Source organism: Stegodyphus dumicola, chromosome 9 (genome assembly GCF_044657685.1).
Source record: "Stegodyphus dumicola isolate Sdum_Otavi_A_Nest chromosome 9, ASM4465768v1".
Lineage (NCBI taxonomy): Eukaryota > Metazoa > Arthropoda > Arachnida > Araneae > Eresidae > Stegodyphus > Stegodyphus dumicola.
The window spans coordinates 32,593,713-32,615,493 of record NC_140776.1 but is presented as its reverse complement, the minus strand read 5'-3'; the positions used below and the strand labels follow the sequence as shown (position 1 = coordinate 32,615,493).

General features: G+C 31.8%; 1 protein-coding gene across 4 annotated transcripts in view; it reads left to right on the top strand.

Moving 5' to 3' along the window:
* LOC118192447 (cell adhesion molecule Dscam1-like) overlaps nucleotides 1–21,781 on the top strand; it is an 816,729-nt gene that overhangs the window by 426,507 nt on the left and 368,441 nt on the right. For all 4 annotated transcript variants that reach the window (XM_085823333.1, XM_085823331.1, XM_085823332.1 and 1 more), the window contains 3 exons: nucleotides 8,810–8,971; nucleotides 13,123–13,407; nucleotides 13,982–14,101. In XM_085823333.1, the coding sequence (XP_085679459.1) occupies nucleotides 8,810–8,971; nucleotides 13,123–13,407; nucleotides 13,982–14,101 (567 nt within the window). The remainder of the gene's footprint in view (nucleotides 1–8,809; nucleotides 8,972–13,122; nucleotides 13,408–13,981; nucleotides 14,102–21,781) is intronic.

The window sequence follows — 21,781 nt, the reverse complement described above, 5'->3', positions numbered from 1 at the left end:
ATTGACTCAGGATAGCAATTACAACAAGTTAAATCTGTTTCTAGGCCTTCAGTGTATTTTTGCCGAGTGAGACCAAAAGTAAACTTTTTTCTGCACCTAAAAATCTGTCTTCTTGTCCGCCTTCCGAATTGCTTCTTTTTTAATAAAAACTCTATTTTTAATTGTAAAAATTGTTCTTTAAATTCTTTTTACTGTATGCATGTTTTATATTTTTCTATATTTTTCGAGTTTTAACAAATATTTTGAGGTTTCACGTATTTTTGTCTTGTCGCGAAGTGAGAACTGAATTAATTGAATGAGAAATATATCTCTAATGAAATTCAAGAAGATATGCTTAAAAGAAATGCAGGAAAAAATGCGCAAAATTTAATATTCTGTACAAAGAAGTCATGTGGTGTACACATCAGATTTTATTTTCTTTGCTATACTACAGTTTTTAGTTTTGTTAGTAACAGAAACGAGCAAAATCTCGGGTCTAATTTTTCCTCCAAAATAATAAACGATACAACAGACACGACGAACCGGCAATAAAATTGTTAACAAATGTTAAAATATATTGTTAAATTTGTAGATATATCACCAGTTCTAAGGTGAAATTAATTAAACCATGGGGAATTGAGAGGCATATGTGCAATGTACTACACAGTTTCAAAGCAATTCAAAATTAACGAGCAATTTTTCTATTATATTTTTTTTAAATTTTAATTTGTAAATAAAGTTTCTAAGTAAGTGTTTATTGTGAATTGAATTGAACGAAATCTATTTATTATTCATCATATTTATTATGTAAATTTAACGTATAATTTACATTTTAAAAATAATCAGAGAAAAGTAAATGTTGCGACGTAATGCGAACGAACTTGATACACGTCTTCGTTTTAAACACAAACTTATATTAAATAACTGCACAATACAAGTATAAATAATAAAATGACATATAACACTTATAAGTACGAGAACAGAACAAAAATAGTGAAAAATAGACAGCATTGCAGTTGCCTTGCGAATGCGTTCGTCTGAGTCTGACTGTTCAACTGAATTCTATGTTCTTTGGCATAGTTCCAGAAGCGAAAGAGTCAGGTTGAGTTGTTCTGTTCCGGCGCACCGGAACATACTCCCACCCTATCAGGCATTAGTCCTGATATATGGGCAAATGAGCTAATTTATGAATGTTTCTTTTGAAAATAGAGTTTTTAGTTTTAACCGTGGCCACACGAACCAGTCCGTCAGCACCATGGTGAAGTTCGACCACTTGTCCTAGTGGCCAAGAACCTGGAAGATGACCATCATCTAGAAACAGAACGATGTCTCCAATTTTCATATTCGGCTGAGTGTCCTTCCATTTCTTTCTGGTTTGAAGAGAAGATAGATATGCTTTGATCCATGATTTGCAGAAGTCCTTCCTCATCTTTTGAAGGAGATCCCACCTATTCCGTATATTGGCAGTACTAGTAAGAGGTAGTTGTTCAGAAGGGGATATAATCACGTCTCCTGTAAGAAAATGTGAAGGAGTGAGAATATTAATGCAATCAATGTCAGTATTGTTTACACTACATAAGGGACGAGAATTTAAAATGGCTTCTATCTGAGCCAATAGAGTTTTCAATTCTTCGAAAGTAAGTAGCGTTTCACCTATTACTCTTTTACAGTGATATTTGGTTGATTTAATTGCGGCCTCCCAAATTCCTCCGAAACGAGGAGATGCTGGAGGTATAAAGTGCGAGTCTATTGATGCTTGAGTTAAATGATGAGCAACGGCTTCGTTCTTAGGAAGTGAAGCCCACAATCGTTGTATTTCGCTGAGCTTTCAATTAGCCCCAACGAAGTTTGTTGCATTGTCGCTGTAAATGTGACTTGGAGCTCCTCGTCTAGTACTGAAGCGACGCATAGCAGCTAAAATCGCTCACTGCCTCGATGTGTAGTGCCTTAGTAGCGAGACAAATAAATAGAGCAATGTAACCCTTGGTTGATTTTGCTTCACGACCCTTATTGAATTTGATTGAAATAGGACCGGCATAGTCCACTCCGCAGTTGAAGAAAGGCCTCTCGAGTGTTACACGATGCTTAGGTAGATTACCCATAAGCTCAGATGCGGTGGATGCTTTAAATTTGAAGCATTTGATGCATTTGTGAACACATTTATTAATGAGCTTTTTTCCACCTATTATCCAATATAATTGTTTGATAATGTGGGACAGTAATGAAGCACCAGCATGTAAATAATTCACACGCTTTTCTTTTACGATGAGATCTTGTGTTTAGCAGGTAGAATCACTGGGTGCTTTTGATTAAAAGATAATTCTGAATTTTGTAAACGCCCTCCCACCCGTAAAAGACTGTTTTCATCTATAAACGGATGGAGGGAGTGTAGCTGACATTTCTTAGGCAACGATCTTTGATTTTTAACGCATTTTAGGTCTTCATTAAAATAATCTTCCTGAACCCACTTAATTATGATTATTTCTGCATTTTTAGTTTCCGTGTAAGTGAGTGGAGAAAAGGAATCAGTTATAAGTGTTTGACATTTGTTATTGGTTTTGCACTTATTGATGAATCTTAAACAGTAAGCTAAAATGCATATAATCTTAGAGAATGCTGAATATTTTTCAAATAAATCACTATATAATTCACTTGACATAGCACTATGAAATGAAAATATAGGATCAGATCTTTGTTCAGCTTTAGTTAGATCCTTGATTTCTTTGGAAGCGGATTCCTCTTTCGACCAATGAGATGAATCCAAAAAAAAAAAAAAAAAAAAAAAAAAAAAAAAAAAAAAAAAAAAAACTTGGGCCATTCCACCACAAGTTGCAATTAGGAAGACATTTGGGATCAATACCACGCGGAGCGATATCTGCCGGGTTCTCTTTGGAAGGGACATGCCTCCAGTATTTTGTTGGAAGTACTTCGATTATTTGAGACGTCCGGTTTGCAACAAAAGTCTTCCATTTACGGGGATGTGCCGAAAGCCAGGAAAGTACGACTTTGGAGTCAGTCCAAGCGTAAACATCAAACTTATATATTTTGAGAGTGTTCATGACTGCACGATATAACTTTGGAAGTAAATGAGCACTGCATAATTCCAATTTAGGAACAGATACTTGTTTGATAAGTGCGACTTTAGTTTTAGAAACTAAAAGAGAAACCTTTATTTCATTTCCGTGTTTTTGTTTGCAATATATTGCAGCAGCGTAAGCAAGTGTTGAAGCATCGCAAAAGCCGTGCAATTCAAATGTGTTGGAGGAAATAAGCGTGATACCTCTAGGAACGGTAAAATGTTCAACTGCATTGAAAGATTTCTGAAATTTAAACAAATCCTCAGCAAGACTTTGTGGAATAGGAGAATCCCAGTCCCCTTTTGTAAGCCAGAGCTTTTGATAAAAAATGTTCAATACAACAGTACATGGTGAAATTAATCCCAATGGATTGAAAATGCGTGCCGATTGGTACAAAATGTGTCTTTTTGTCAGCGGTGAGGTGAGTGCAAGTGCGGGTTTGAAATTGAATGTGTCTGTTGAAGAGTTCCAAAATAATCCTAAGACTTCGTGCTTTCCTTATCATTAGGAATTATTTCTAAATTAGTGTCCGTTGAACAATGTTCTTGAAATTCTGCAAGAGATGCATTTGAATTAGAATTCCACTTTCGTAGGTGGAAACCGTGCGTTTTTAAAATATTGGTAATTTCCTTACAAAGTGATATTTCATCACTATCGGTACTTGAACCCGATAGCAAATCATCCATGTATACATCGTGTAGTAAAGTATGAGAAACAGCAATATTTTGTGAATAATCTAGGGCAATTTGCTTAATGCACCTAGTGGCTAGGAAAGAAGCTGGAGCTAAACCATATGTTACGGTGTTTAACTTGTATGTGCGTATTTCTTCGTTAGGATTAAACCTCCAAAGAATTTGTTGGTAATTCCGATCCTCAACGGACACTAAAACTTGACGGTACATTTTCTCTATGTCTGCTGAAAAGATTATTTCCGGAAATCGAAAATTAAGTAAAATTTCGAAAGTGTCTCGTTTCAATTTAGGACCAACACCCAAGATTGAATTCAATGATTTACCGTTGGAAGTTTTACATGAAGCGTCGAAAACGACTCTTAATTTGGTAGTTGTACTAGACGGCTTGATCACTGCATGATGGGGAAGGAAATATTGCTCATTCTGAAATCTATTTAAACAGTTTTGTGTGACCAATTCCATATGACCTAAATTTCATATTCATGCATAAAATCCTTGTATTGGTTTTCAAATTCTGAGATTTCCTTAAATTTACGTTCCATAGCATATAATCGAGAAAGTGCAGTTGGTTTTGAATTATCTAATTCAGATTTAGATTTTAAAAATGGCAACTTCACCACAAAACGACCATATGAATTATTTGAGTAATTTTCCCGAAAATGTGTTTCAACAAATTGTTCTTCAGGTGAGAATACAGTGTCAGTTGAATTTGACACTTCTTCTAACTCAATTTTTGGTTTTTTTTCAATTCGCTGTCAATATTTATTTCATAAATATGCATGTTTGAAAGTAAATTTGATTTCGTTTGAGATTCAGGTAGTTTTCCGGATATGAGAAAACCAAAAATTGAGTTTTGAGCAATTAAATCACTTTGAGAACAAGTTATTTGTCCAGGAAGTAAAATAGAAAACAAGTAGTCAGATCCTAGAATAATATCTATCTTATCCGGAATGTGAAAATATGGATCAGCTAACTTTACATTTTTCAAATGCGAAAAGTCTTTCTCATTTATTTTTTGGCTTGGAAGCGCAGAAGTTAGTTTATCTAATACAAATGCCTTAATTAGCATTCTCATTGATGTATCATGGATTGACATCAACTCGATTTCAACGCAACCTTTTGTAACTGCGACTTCTGACTCCGCTAAACCCTTGACAGGGAAACGCGCATTTTGTCTTTTAAATCCCAATAAATTAATACAAGATTCAGATAATAATGTTGATTCGGAACCATTATCACAAAACATTCAAATATTACGTTTTTGACCCATCGAATCAATTAAATTTACATATGCAGTTGGCAATAAGCCAAAAGTTGTTTGAACGCTATTATTTTGAATTACAGTTCCGTTTTTGTTTTCATTCGTAGATGCAATGTTTGGTATTTCATTCGCGGTTGGATTCTTTCTTTGCTGTTCTGACTGAAAACTAGTCACAGAAAGAGACGCAGATGTGGAATAACTTTTTAACTGATTTTCACACAGAGTACAATGATGCAATAACTGGCAATAATGACAACGATGTTGAGACATACATTCAGATTTTTTTGTGTTGAATAGGCAAACAATTTAAACAAAGATTATTTTTCCTAACAAATTGAATTCTTTCTTTGACAGTTAGTGCTTTAAATTTGGGGCATTTGAAAAGAAAATGATCTGATTTACACATAATACATTTGATATTTTTGTTCACAGAAAATCTTTTAACATTAGGTTGAGTTTTTTCCCTTTCTTTTTCGTGGAAAATTTCTGAAGAGGAACATCTATCATTTATAAATTGAATAAACATTTCAAATGTAGGAAATTCCATTTTTGCTGAAAACTCAGACCATTGTTTACATGTTTCGTTGTCAAACTTCTGTAATAAAATATAAATTAGCCAAATATCCCTTTCACTAGCTTTTAGATCAATAGATTTTAAACCTCTGATAATCTCATCAGAAGTATCGGCAATTTTTCGCAAATTAATTGAGTTTGCATTAATTACACAAGATTGTTCCATGAAAGTTTTTATTAGTGATGTGACAATTTGTTTTTTTTATCATACTTAGATAATAATTTTCCCCAGGCTTCCATATAACTATTTTCTGAAATGGGAATATGTTTAATAATAGAAGCCGATTCATCAGTTAATAAACCCTTTAGAGATTGAAATTTTTGAATGTTGCTTAAATTTTCATTGTTATGCACTAATGATACATATAAGTCCTTGAAAGAATCCAGTTTCTGTAATTACCTTTGAAGGATTGCATATTTATTCTCGGTAATTTAAAATTATTAGCAGTATTTGTAGTACTAGAAACTGGAATTTGACATTCATTAACATTAGTAACTTGCATATTAACAATAACATTTAGTTTCTCAAGTTCCTGTTGTAGTTTGGCTTTAGTTTCATAATATTTTTTCTCAAATTCTTCCATTTCAGAACTTTCCGGCGGAAGTTCTGCGTCTGCCTTGTCAAAATCAGAATAAACGCTTTCAATTTTTTTAAGTTTATTCATTAAATCGTATTTTTCGAATAACTGCTTATCATCATTAATGAAATTTGAAATTCTGGTAATAGCAGCTTTCGCTCTACCTCTACTATTTTTTGCAATCTTAACCTTGTCTTCCATTACGACGTAATGGTGCAATGAGGAAAACCAAAGTCAAACTTATAAAAAAGAAAAAAAATACTTATCTTGCTTGGTCTTTAAATGAAGTGATTCTAAATGTATCCAGTAGTAGCCAATACTGTACCGAATGCAGCGTTGCAGTGCTGACGAAACCGAAATCAAAAATCCTTTTATCTCCTCGGTGCCTCCAAAATATTATGTTGCGACGTAATGCGAATGAACTTGATACACGTCTTCGTTTTAAACACAAACTTATATTAAATAACTGCACAATACAAGTATAAACAATAAAATGACATATAGCACTTATAAGTACGAGAACAGAACAAAAAGAGACAGCATTACAGCTGCCTTGCGAATGCGTTCGTCTGAGTCTGACTGTTCAACTGAATTCTATGTTCTTTGGCATAGTTCCAGAAGCGAAAGAGTCAGGTTGAGTTGTTCTGTTCCGGCGCACCGGAACAGTAAATGATCTTTTATCATAATGTTTAGTTCGATTCAATTTCTTTTTGTAAATAAATACCGAAATTACTAACATCAGTATGAAATCAAGTATCAGTGCTGATGAAATTATAACAAATTGGAGGAGATATTGATGATTTTGATTATAAATAGAAAGAAAGCTGAAGTAAGAGTCTTCGATAAATATAATTTTTCCGAAAGAAAAGCATATTTAATATGTGGAATAGACAACATCTGTACAGGAATGAACAATAAAAATATATGAATGCGTTAATAATCGAATCTTAAAACTTCCACTTGGGCAATATAAAAAACTTTCAACACTGAAAATGTATATGCATGAAAAGTTCATATTAACAACAAGCAGTCTCTGGCAGTCCTCTTTGACTGCAACACTGTGAGATGGTACAAATATTGAACTTTATTCTTAGAAACTGGGATCAATGACTGTTTCTTCTTTAATTCCTTCGCATCGTGAGAGGCCATAATCTGTTCCTGTCAAACATCTGACCCGCCCGTAAATACGAATTTCTGTTGGAATGGATTTCTTTCCTCTTGCTTAGTAAACTGCTGCAGCGTTAACAGTAACCTAATTCGCTGAAGCGATTACTTCTCTCTTGGGGATCTCTGTACGGTTTCAACAACTGTGTGCAGTTTTCTTTTAGGATAGGATTGCAACTGCGAGCATCAATAGTTAAATGCCGACACTAAACGAAGGAGATCGACGGTGCATTCAAATAAGAGAACTACTTCAGTATCTTCAAAAGAATGATTGGTATGCCATTTAACAACTCACGAAACTAACGAGCCATGCACTAACATGATCAGGGAAAACATCAGGTAGAAAATAAACATAAGCTCTCCGTGGCGGCCTGCTGATGTTTGAATGCACAGGGTTATGGGCGACTTCGTTGTGAAAGAGTTAAACCTAAAACAATATATGAGGTTTATATCACATATTTTTACCAAAATTTCTAATTATTAGTTTGCGTAATGGACCCCTCTCATATTTAACTGAATACCCATTACGAACGCGCATATACAACGTTTATAATACTGAATCATTTCCTCTTTCAATATACACTCATTTTTTTTAATTACTTAAATTTTCAATTAAAAAAATTAAGTATATTTTTAAAAAAATTGTTTACTTAAATAGTTTTAAAGTTTGTGTTTACTTTAATAGTAGAAAATTTATTTGCTTTAACAGTTCTCCTTTGTTTACTTTAATAGTTTAAAAAATTAAATAAAAAGTTAAAATGCTATTCAAAATTAAATTTTGTTAGTTTAGCTTCAAACGTTTGTGAATACAATTTTATATGCATGATAAAACTATATAGACTACTTTGTAATATTGTAAAAAATTATGTAAATTTGTAATTGTAAAAAATTATGTAAATTTGTAATTGTAAAAAATTATGTAAATTTGTAATTGTAAAAAATTATATAAATTTGTAAATGTAAAAAAATATGTATGAGTGTATTAAAAGAAAAATACTTACGCACTTCAAAGTAATTAGAATACAAATGTAAAGAAATGAAACTTCTTAATAAATTTTCTCGTCTTCCATTAAAATAAATATATTCTAAAAATAATGAAAGCAAACTCTTTCACTAAATGGAAATAACTTCCAAATTACTAAATATGGTATAATATTTTATCTTTTAATGCATTCAGTATTATAGCAGAAATATTCATACATACGCTACATAGAAATTCGTCATATAATTCGTAATGCTTATTTTTCTGCATTTCAAAGAATAATTTTAAAAGTTAAATGTGCAGTTACTTTATATTTTATAATGTAAGTTAAATGTGCAGTTACTTTATATTTTATAATGTAAGTTAAGTAATATATGCATAGGATGTCTAAGAAATAAGTTTTAGTCATAATCAGTGTTTTAGAAGAAACTGATTTTATGTATTTAATTATGCATTTAATTAAATTTATTTCTGTATTCAATTAATGATTATTATGATTGCAGAAGGCAGAACTCTACCTCACAATCACAGGCAAAAGACATTCCCAAATGGGACTTTGATTATCGAAGATATACAGAGATCACGTGATGGAGGAAAGTACCATTGTATTGCTGAAAATAACCAGAGTCGAACAGCTCGAAGAGATGTCTCCCTTAATGTTATGGGTAGGTTCACTTTCGATATATATGTTGCATAAATATATATGTAAAGAATTATCTGTAACATCTTTGAATAAAATTCGGTTTGAAAAGATCATTTGGCAAAAATTAAACCTGTTTTCAAGAACAGATGTTATTAAAAATTAAATCATTAAGATTTGGAGTAATGTAAATGTATTGACTTATGCTTCAACAAAAGAGGGAAAACTCAAAGGAAGGCAAATAAAAAATAAAATGCATCTTTAGTCTACTGAAATACCACTCTATAAAATCAGTGTTCAATATGGTAATAAAAGACCAACGATTTCGAGGGTCAATCATTTACCAATTTTATTAACAGAAACAACTACATACGACAAATATACAGAGGCTGTTCGCACACTTTTAGACGACTTTACTTTGCTATAAAATCACATTGGAAATTTTTTTTTCCGCAGTTAAATTTTTGAAAGTGTAAACTATAGTCTACTACTTGACAATGTGGCTTTCATGCAAAATGGCGGTTTTAAAGAAGCAATATGGACACAAGGATACTTTTGTGCTCTTTCTGGAGAAAATTGTCCGTATTTAGTTATTGAAAATGCTGTGAAAACCATGATATTTCGGTATCTAAAGCAGCGATAGATAATATTATCAAATAGAAAGCATCAAAGTTTGGCTCCTAAAGAAAAATTCTTTAAATTACATATCGGAGGATACAAAGGGATATTTCGCATCTTGCAAACCTAAGAATTCTACTGTTAACCTTCCAGCACGGGCGCTTGGCAATTTTACATGAGCACGCACGCGTCATATTTTCTACGACATCCGTTATTTTACAGATTTTGGCACGAAAAACGACAGAAATGAGTGAATTTCGATAATAAATTTGTTAAGAAATAAAATATTACTCTTATTATTGCAAAATACAAATGATATCACATTCAAATATAAGTAAATTATTTTTTAGTTCTTATGTTAGTGAGATGGAAATGCAATGATGTATTTCATTTTAGAAAATTTTAAATTTATTATTTAAAAATTATATTTTAAAATTGAAGCTCATTCAAATATTCATCAAAGACAAGTATAGACAATAAAAAAGGAAAACACCTTGGTAGGAAAAAAGTAATTTTAGTATTACTTACTTCTGCAAGGAAATTTATTTCTTACTGGTTACAAAAACGCACTTTAAACTAACTTTAATGTTTTTATTTATTTCTAAAAAATAGAAATAAAGAAAATAAGGAATGGAAATTTCTATTGTTTTCCCATCCAAAGGTTTCCTTGTCTTCATTTTCTTCACCAGATAATTCTTGAAGAATTCGAGCAAAATCAGCAGGTTGCACATATTTTTTGCTATGAAAACCGATATAAAATTTACAGACAAAAATGTATTCAAATTAATATAATACACTGCAATTAATAACACAAAATTACAAAATATTTGAGAAGAAAAATATTTTTCCCATTTTCCCCCACGACCACGCGCGTGTCGTAACTGTTACGAAAAAGCTGCCATCGAGCACAAAACCCCAGTTCGAAAGGGTAGAAAAGAAGAATAAAAATGACCTTCATACGTTTCAGCTTCGATATGCGAAAAATGTGCATTACAAACTGAATTTGTCGTAAATTTTGCGCATACGTGAGTGCTGGAAGGTTAAGCACAATCAGTTCCATAATCATTAAAATGCATAATATCAACTCTAAACAAGGTGATTAATGATGATTTGAATCTTAAAAGATAGAAAGAAACATAATGTGTATCCTCTTTCTCCAAGACACATTGCCCAAAGAAGAATGCGCTGCAGAATTCTCTTTGAGAAACAATTATTCGAACAAAAATTGAAAAATGTTGTCAGAATAGATGAATCTTGGATATACTATTTAAATGACCGCAATAGAAAAAGATCCATTTATTATCATCAATGAGAAGAAAAAAAAAATCTTAGAACCTGGCTCAAATAATCTAAAGAAAGTTTTTGAAAGCAATTTATCTTGGTGATGGTTTTTCTTGTAACGACAGATAAAAACTAACTGTGCCTTAACAGTGCAGGACACTGTTAAGGCCAACTCCCCATATCATTAGAAACATATGATATACCCTACTTCTCCATACAAAATAACTTAATGCATGCAAAATACTTTTACATACAAAATAGCATTAAGACAAAGCAAACAGCCATATGTCAAATCCGCTATTAATTGCCTGGAAAATATGGAACAAGAAATAGGTATCAAGGCCATACTCTTTATATCCCTACTAAATCCCCAGGTGTATCATCTACGTATTTTTGCGCTTTTAGACTTCTAGGAGGATTATATGTCGACTTTTGAATCAGGCAAATCATTTGATCGAACTTTGAAGCATAAAATCATACTTTTGAATCCAAAAGTCCACTTAAATCCTCCTTGAACTTTGGAAAACTGTTCAAGAGAAATTGATTAAAGTACGTCTTTCGATACTAAAATGACAGTATTGCTTTCGAAATTACGATGTAGAAAAAACACTCTCTCGGGCTAAAACTAGTAATAATACAATACTCCAAGTCATTCCCCTGATCAGCCAGGCCGTATATATACGGCTTGGATAGATAAAGCAACCGTATATGCCCTGTATATACGGTCTGACCTCTGACCGTATATGCCCTGTATATACGGTCAGAGGAATAAAATATCTGAAAAGCCAGAAATACTGTTTAATCATATACGCGAGTAGATTAATTTTTACATAAAAGATACAAAAGTTGAAAATTGCACTCAAACAGTATCCTTATATTAGGGACTGAAGCATATTTACTGACATCTTAATTAATGTACTATCAGTAGGCGCGGTATCGTGTGTTCTTCTTGACGTTTTACTAATGCGATTTACTTTAAAAAATTATGACATCAATGAGATAGAATTTTTAAGAATCTTTCTGTTACTCACGTTTTATAAAATAAAGCTTGTTACATATATATTAACCGAATGTAATTGGTATTGTATATTCCTCTTACGTATTTAAGATGTATTAATATGATTGTTAAAATCACATTTTAATTTCACATTGATCTCAGTACCTCATTATGAACAACCGAACCACACTATTGACAACCGAGTTCCTTAGCATATTTTCCAAAAATACTTACCTTTCTTGATTTTACATTATATGATGCGGACACACAGATATTACCTGTTATTCAAACAGACCACACGAATTTTGCTTTCCAAAAAAGATTTTGCAGTATTTAAGGATTTCATTTATACGGTACTATTATATTTACAAAAAACTTTAAATTATTTATAAAGCACTATGATTAAAAATAACTGCATTTAATTATATTATACTGTATAAATAATACATTTTGTTTTTGAATATTTTCTTTATATATATTTAAGATTTTCTGTAAATCTCTTCATGTTTAGAAGGTAACTGCCTAGATAAATAAGAAGACATTCACAGACGGAAGTAGACGAGTTAAACCTAATTTATTAGTGGACACTTAATTCTTGCGATATGTGTTCTCATCTCATATCATTATGCTGCAATAAGTGCCCCACAGTTTTGTCATCACATCAGTAACAAATATTTCGACTTATTCTTTCTCTTACCTCAAATGATGTACAAAAAATACATTATTTCGATTTTGTGTTATTAATTCGTGTAATAATAAAGCTACTTAGCAAACTGCATTAATAAAATGCACATTTTTAAATGTTCGCCGAATTAATACAAAAGAAAAAAGTAGTAACGTTCTTTAACTTGAAATGTCATTTCAAGGACTTATGTAGCGTGAACTATCAACATGCTACGTATAACAATTCTGCCAATAAATTATGAAGTGTCATGAAAGCTGAAACTTTAAGACCGATTTCCTATTCTGAAAAATCTGATTTCACTTTTTAAGGTATTTCAATTTTTAAGGTTTTTCATTTCAAAATCAATAAATTATTCACAATTGTTGCAATTTACAGCATAAAATCATACATAATTAAATAAGAAATGCTTCTTTTTTTAATGGATATTTAATAAAAATATTAAAAAGCAGTACTTTCAAAATTGAACTATTTGATTTCTTCAGAAGCCAAAGTGCAATCCCTTTTTTATTTAGGTAGTAATAATTTCATATTTATAAATATCTGAAATAATTTAATATTTGATTTGGTATTGCCTAAGGTATTTGCTTGTTTTCAGCTCCTCCGGTCGTAGAACCATTCTTTTTCGCATCTGGCTTATCAGAAGGTAAAAGAGCTACAGTGACTTGTGTTGTTGCTTCTGGAGATCTGCCTATTCGAATTTCCTGGATGAAAGATGGAAAGCCTTTGCCAGACGATCTTAGAGGTTCTATTAGTACTGTCAACGAATTTACTTCGACTTTATCTTTCAGTAGTGTGTCTCAAAATCATAATGGAAATTACACTTGTATAGCGACTAATCCCGTAGCATCAAGAAACCAAACTGCCACCATGATTGTCAGAGGTAATGTGACATGAATTATTATTTAGTTCTGCTTTGCATGCATTTTAGCAGAATTATTAATACTGAAAATGTGCCTAATTTACCGCATATCAAACCCGTCATTGTCTGGCTGGCACTTTTAATTTCAATCAGATATTTGGATTTCAACATCTGAATGCTTTTATTTGAGGCTGTCAAATCAATTTTTTAAAGCAAAGCATCTTGTTCTATTAAAATATATTCAACAGAGATTAGGAACTTCCTATTCCTTGCTTTAATTTATTTTGTAGAGATAGAGATTAAATGCACGTAGAGGAGTAGCTACAGTAAATATTGCAGTTAGTATTTTAATGGAGTAAGTTTTTTCTTAGAATTCATTTTCATATTTTATTCAAAGTAAATTCGCTGAAAATGCCTTTCAATAATTTGTAGAATTTACTTTTTTATCATGAATACTTTCAAAGTAGCTGCTTTTAAGTTCTTGTCCCAAAGAATTTTATATTAATGAATAGCATTTAATTTTGAACTATTTAAAATCTTGCTAATATTTTAATTTCGTGAATGAAATGGTCAGTAAACGTAAATGCTTTTACAGTTCCTCCTAAATGGCGAACAGAACCTTCAGATAAATCTGTTGTTATGGGCCAGCCTGTTGTATTTGACTGCCAAGCTAATGGTTATCCAGATCCTGTTATAAGGTGGAAAAGGTCTACAGGTAAATAAAATTATTTTGTTTTACAAATAGAATTGTGATAATTTTAATATCACAAGATAAGGAATAGGATAGAAAAAGATGCTGTAAATTTTTCCTACATTTAATCAATAACTTAAAATTTTACCTTAAGCAAAATACTAGCTAACATATTTCGCTGTCGATATCCACGAGAAAGATTTCTTATACACTCTAGCAAAATACTATATAGCTGTTCTATACTGAAAGTCAATTGCTATAGTGTTTTCGAAAACATTTAAAATTATCATCGCATGGAGGTTTTGAGAAATATATTCTATTTAAAGTAAACTTCCTAAAACTGTTAATTTGATGATTTTCATCAGTGAGTAAATATATAGACAGATTTAGTACTGGACTCTATATATCTCTCTACCCAGCGTATGTGTTTAATACTAAATTAGGTTGAAGTGAGAATAAACATTTCATAAACTGATTAGCGAAAGTAAATTTCTACTCTAGGGAAGAGAAAACAGTTTTTCATTTATACATTCGGCCTTTTTCTTTTCCTGCGAAGAAAATTAATCTTTACGTTCATAAAGAAATCAATTTTCGAATATTGCGCTCATATTTAAATAAAAAAGAAGTTTGTTTTTCATAATATTTGTCATCTTGCATAACAAAGCATGAAATGTGTAAATAGAAATTCATGTTAAAATCTTTACATAGTATTTTCATGCAAATTTATTATTAAACAAGTTGCAGTTTATAAGTCTAAATTCCGATGTTTTATAAATATAAAATTTAAAAACGTGTGTCATTATTTATTGGAGCAGCAAATGGAAACAGGTAAATGGAAACAGGTATTTGCCGTTGAACATGATGTTCTTTTAAAAGTTACTCAATTAAAAAAACTAATACTCTTCTGAATATGTTAACATTATGTTATTTACTTGACGAGAAATAGCAAAAAATTCCAGGATTATCTTACTACGGAAGATATGCTTTCATAGAAGAGACAGATGCCCCGTGGTTTGCCGTAGTTAAGTAACGTAATCTCATGGGTTTGTGATGGATAATATAATAGAAATTGACTTGTATTCACGTTACACATATGAGAAATATAATGTTTAACTTTGCATTTAAATTTTCATTAACTTCGTAAATTGCAAAAAATAACACATCTCCAAAATAAGAAAAATTAAATCTTTGCTCCATTTAAGACTATTTTTAAACTGGTGCAAATCAGTGCTATTAGTAAGTTGTCTTTCTGCGGATGGAATCATTTCTGCAATATTCGAAAAAGTAAGAACTATTATTTAAGCATTTGATTTCATAAAATTAGCAAAGCAACAATTTTTATTTGGCGTAAATTTTCGTCAAGACTTTATCAATTTCGAGGTCAAACAGTGTCCTCTCCAACGTCTGGTGTTCTAACGTCTCCGATGATGGAAAAACCAAGACCAGATGTCTTTTTTAGATTTATTAAAAAACTTAAGCCTTCTTCTTTAATTAAGAAGTAGCATAACAGCAATATTTCTGAAGACGAAATTACCGACGCTCGAACGCCTCTTAACCTCGCGGTATTTCTCAGACAACAGCAACGTTTCTTTTTCTCTTACTAGATCAGTAACGGATATACCGCCAAGGGGGTTGTCCTTAACAAAGTCTTCCTTGACCATTTTCACTGGCCCACCGTGGATTCTGTGGTTTGTTCTCACTGGACCAGGAGGTTCTCTAATGTCACGTGTTATATTGTCTCAGTGTCACTTTCATAAAAGTCACTTGTGTTCATGAGGAGAAACAAAATCTGTAATCTTGACCAGATTTCTTTGATTTCTCGATGAAAAGGGACTTATAACTCTTTGCTTTCGAAATTGGTAGACATTTACATCTACGCCAATCAAAAGGTTGTTGTTTCGATAATTTAACGTTTTATTTTGGCCTGTTGCTCTCCTGTCTTGATTCGATTTCATTTTTTTAATAAATATTCTTTAATTACTTTTAATTTCAGAGTTCAGTTAAAGGCGCTTTCGTTGCAATCATAACAAAATGAATACTTTTTTAATAAACTGAAGTTCATATATTTCCTTTTATCTGCGTATTATCCATCAAATGACTGATAATCAAATAAGCATTTTAAAATAATTACACCGCCCAGATCCATAATTGGCTTCCAAGCAGCGATTAACATTAAAATTTCCGAAAGCTACTGCACTTAACTGGCCACTCTCTCAACGTAAACCAAAAATATATCTTTTCCTCTGGGTAGAAAATTATGAGAGCTCAGAACTTCCACACTGGGGGGAAATTTTCCATTTAATAGTCCCCCGCCATTCGCTGATGGAATGGCTTTCACTTTCGGGCAAACCACAGTTTAATGCGATCCCCGGTAGCTGTTAAGTAATTATATTTTCGCGTAAATTAAACACGTAAATTAACGTTTCCCTTTGTGCAGAAGCCAGTGCTATTAGACATCTTTTTGTTACTGCGCTGTTGGAATTGTGGCATTATCAATTCCAAATTTATCACAATTCCTCGTCTGATCAATTATATCCCTTTGTTACACTAATGGAAGAGCAGATGGTAAATGTTCCTAAAGCAATAATGTAGGATATGCGTATTAGGGAAGGAACAAAATGGAAGTTGAATGTGTCCGCCCCAGCGTACATAACTAAGTGCCAAATAATAGTGCTGCATGCAAATGATATACTGAGCATTTCAGATGATTAAGCAATTTTAGCATTTCCTTCTCCGGATCACGTTTCTAGAAGAAATTAAAGAGAAGGAGAACGGTAGTTAGTTAAATTAAAACATGTTTTTGGAGAGTTTTCATTTTTAACGCTTGGATGCTAATTCGATTATTGTACAAATCGAAATGAGCATAAACAGTATCTGTAATGAATGTCATCTGCCGAATGGTGGATAAGAAACAAATAACAAACAAATCTCATACACATAACAAGGAAAATGGTTTCAAAAATATTGTTATTGCCAGACATTTCATTATTTGATAATTGCCTGCAAGATTTAAAATTTTTCAAATCTCTTTAGTTTTTTTTCAAGTGTATTGATTTATTCACTCTGAGGTGTTTTTGAAGAACGATATATTTTTACTTTGTCATAAGGCAAAATTGTTTTACTTGATTTCTTTTTTTTTAATAAATAAGATGGCTGTTTTATAAGCATAGTGTATAATTTTCCATTTCTATGGGATTTTTTTTATGCATAAGCTGTTCTGAATTCAAAGAAAAATATGTATCAGTTTGAAACATGGATTTATAGATGATGTCAAATAAAGCTCTTTGTACACAAGAAGAGAAGCACGCTAATGTGACAATCAAAATCGTAAAAACAACCTTGTATTTAGCGTAAGAATATTGAAACACTCAATCGATTTCGAGGGCAGCTAAAGGTCCCTCCTCATCTGGAGAAAGAAAGAAAAATAAAGGGGAAGGAGTCTCAGAAACACGTGGTCCTTATCAGCACTGCACGTGGTTATAAACGGATTTTTAATCAGAGTTACACTGGCGGCCTACTTTTACTGAGCTAGGCTATCTGATCAAACATATAACACAAAGGACAAGAAAAATTAGCCTAATTATACTAATTATACTAATCATGTTGCGTTTTATTTTTTCCATCTATGGAATGCTTCGAATTCAAAATTGTCTTCGTGAAAGTGCAGCGTTGCCAAACTGTAAAGTAAAAAAAAATCATTGAATACAAAATGTGACTTCCTAAAAGCAAAGTTTGAACTAACAAAATAGAGAGCTTTTATCTCTGGAACATAAATGTGTTATTATGAATTATCTCGAATATAAGTCATATATAAATATTTCTTTATTAGAGCTCTAGGGATTCAATATAATTATAGAAAACTTGAGAAGATTCATTGCCAGCTATGTTCCTTCCAAATTTGTCACAGTTCCTTATACTTTCGCTTGTTTACAATAAGTTAAACAATACAGAGTTGACTGAAGACCTCTTCGAATTTCAGTAATTTGTTGTTTATGTTCTTAAATTTATTTTTCAAAATTGAGGGTAACAGAGAAGTTCCACCCATCGAGTAAACATCATATTATTATTTGGCTTGCTGGTATGATAATTGTATCTTCTATCACTAGATGCCTTACGTGTACTAACAAAGATGATTTAAATCATTTCTTGTTTAGCTGCCATATGGCGTATGTATAAGATTAGATGCATCTCCAGTCGTTTTCTCTCTCAATATTTTTCCGGAGTTGATTGCAACTAAAGCTGAAAGATCTTAGAAAATTGAGAATCTACGTTATGCTGCTTTAGATATTACATATACAACCACCAATCATGCTAACTCTTTCGGATTGGGATTTAAGCATATTGCTATGAAGGAGACATTTTAAAATCAACTTTGCTTAAAATGTAGTGTGTGAGTATTATATATATTTATTTTTTTTTATTTTTGAAATTTATTGTCGACCATCACCCCAAGGAGCTTTTTCACATTTAATAAATTATTCAATATTTAAATTCAGATAGTTTCTTAATTGATTAGCAAATTTAAAATTGGGATAGGAATTTTGTTCAGAAATACAAAAAGACGAAACGCGATCCTGATGCATTGTTGCTGATGCTTTATAAAGAGATTACAACTCTTCTTGAAGTGTTGGGATGTTTTTGTGAAATTAACAATGATTTTCTTGCGCTTATAGCTTAAATTATCTTTTTTATTAGTTTAAAATTTTTAATCACAGTTCTGATTTAATTAATCACTAATTCCAATTTTTAATTTCCAGAATATTACGCATTTACTATCTAAATTTTTCTTCATATTTCCTAGGAGATAATTTGTCATTAGTACTATATTCCCTATTAAAGTTAGTATGGATATAATGAAACAAAAGCTTAAAATTTATAAATTAGAAGAAAAAGAGTATACTACTAAGAGAAAAGATATTAAATTAAAAAAGTACAGAAACTATTAAATTTTAGAATTAAATAATATACAAATTGAAAGATTAAAAATTTATTTTTAGAAATATTTTACAAATTTAAAATATGAAAAGGCAAATTAATTATTCTTATTTTAATATTTCAAATCGACAAATCAAGGGATAGTAATTTAAAAATTTTAAACCTGAACAATTAAGGAATATTCACACCATGTCTCGTTCCACTTGCCTCTTTCTGAGAAACTAATATAAAAATAAATTCTAAATGCGAAAAAAATGTCTATAGAAAAGTACTTTTATACCCTCTTTCAAAGTATAAAGACACTTCCGATGCGAATTCAGTTCTTGACAAGTAAAATTCAAATTATAAAAATTAGAAATCAAATTAAGTAAATTGTAGCTGGCCGCAACCGACCGCTTCGTGGGAAACGGAAGTAACAAACCTCGCCCTTTTTTTCTGAATCACACTTTTCAGACAAACTTAAAGGAGCTTTGCCGTAATTCAGTCAAAGTTTAAACGATCTTAAATATTAAACATTAATACTAAAATAATAACAATACAAATTCATTAAACACATTAAAATAATATAATAACTAAGAATACCTTATGCACAGTAAAATAATACATAATAAGTGTACACAACAAATAATAATACGTAACAATTTTCCATAACAAATTCCAATTTCCTTTTCGCGGGGGTTGAACACACGTGTTTTGCTCATTCAGAGGCGAATAGTTCTAAGTGTCGGTAATTTTCGACAGAGTTATAGGTTGGAAACATTCTCTTTGCGTGGGAAAGAAAGGGTCTGTCATCTTGTAGAAAGTTCTGAATTTCTGAGAATTCTAGAGGCTATTTATTAGCTCTTTTCTAGTTGGCTAGAGGGAGTCCAAGTATCTTTAAGATTGGTTAAATTTTTAATTTTAGTGGGGCAAACCCCACTAAAATTAAAAATTTAACCAACTCACTATTGGCTCAAAAGCCAATAGTGAGTTTGAGGCGTTTCTTAGTGATTGTCAACCAAGCCGTTGCACGAGAAGCAGGAGCAGATTTTTGGACTGAAAAAAGAGATTTTAAGAAAAAAAAAAAAAAAAAAAAGAGAGAGAGAGAGAGAAACGCGGCGACCCTTCGGGGGTCGACCGTGTGTTGCAGTTAATGGATATACCGCGTCTGCTTGGTTCTGACTGCGGAGACCTGTCCGAACCCGCGCGAATCCTGCTAGATGGCGGCGAAGTGTTTTTCCTGGCTTGCGGCACAATGGTATTAGTTTCATCATGCTGATATTTTTAGTAAAAAGAGACAGATTTTCTAATGGAGTGGAATATGGAGTGAAGGATCGTCCTTTTTTCCCCGTTAATCCCGAATTGCTCGCGCCGAAGATACAGATTTTGTGATGATAATATTGAATAAAGGGAGTGGCTTCCTTTTCAAGTATTTTTCAGAAGGTTTCACGCTGAAGATGCAGGTTATTCCAGAGATTATAGACTGTCGTCATCTCCTCTTGTCTGTTTGTCTGTTTTTATCCACAGCGTCAGCACGAACATTTCACAGGATAATTTTAGAGTTAAAATGCTATCGGGCAGATTCGTGCTGGAACTATTTGAACTGTTTTGAAATGGAGAAAATTTTCCGTTGTGCTTCCCGTTGAACTGACTACAGTATCGGTTACCTGACAACGAGGGAGTTTTGGTTGTAATTGTTTCGAAGTTTTATGATTGGATCGCTGCTCCTCGAGTCGCTCACACTTGTGTTACGCTGAACTCGTGAGTGTACATTTTTATTTTAAATTTTGCTTTTCTTTTATAAGTAATTATTAGGATTTTGGAAGAATTAAATTCTAACGCCTTAGCTGACCTTTTATATAGATTAAAATTGGGATTCTAGTACTAATCAATTAATAGTTGAGAAAGTGTTAGCTAAGTTTTAAATGTTTAATTGTCATGAGTTTAAATTGAGTACTTATTTAAAAGATTAATATGATGTATTTCAGTATGGTTTTTAGTAATCGAATAATGTTTAAAAGGAGATTGATAAAAAAAAATCTATGAGTAACTTTTAAAAGATTTTTGTAGAGGTACTCTGGCCAGCTATCTTAAATTATAATGTGTGGAAATATTCAATAAATGTGTTTATGATTTTTATTAGTGTATGTTTATTTTGAGCCAGCTATCTTAAATTATAAGATTTGAATTATTTAATAAATGTGTTTATTATATTTAATTATTGTATGTTTCTTTTGAGTTTAATTGTGGTCTACTGTAGGTCACCCATGTGTTCCTTACGGAAATATGGTTATTTTATCGAACCTGGGTAACCATATTGCGTTAGTATAAAAATCAGTTTTAAGAGTTGTGACTATACGATCAATTACTTAATTTATTTTTGTTTAGACTTCTTAAGTGTGAGATGTACCTTTCCCTGGTGTTTCGAAGAGATATGAGGGGTAATTTAAATGTTAAGTGTTTTATGGTTATCTCTATATTTGTAATGAAATTTATGTGTTTTCAGGTTGGAGATCTGAATTAGCTTTATTTTAGTGAGAGATAGCGGATTGAGGATTTTGCTGCCGAAGTGCATTTTTCGCCTTTTGGTTATGACAAATACCTTATTTGACGGCAAATATGACATCACTGGCATATAAGACGCACCCTTATTTAGAAGGCCACACACAAGGAAAAAAGTTTCAATAGTCCGCGCGACAGCACTGTACCACAATAACTTAAAATATGGTTTCTTTTAGTTCTCACGTTTCGTAAAAGCCAAATAAACAATCATTGAATGCAATTACCAAA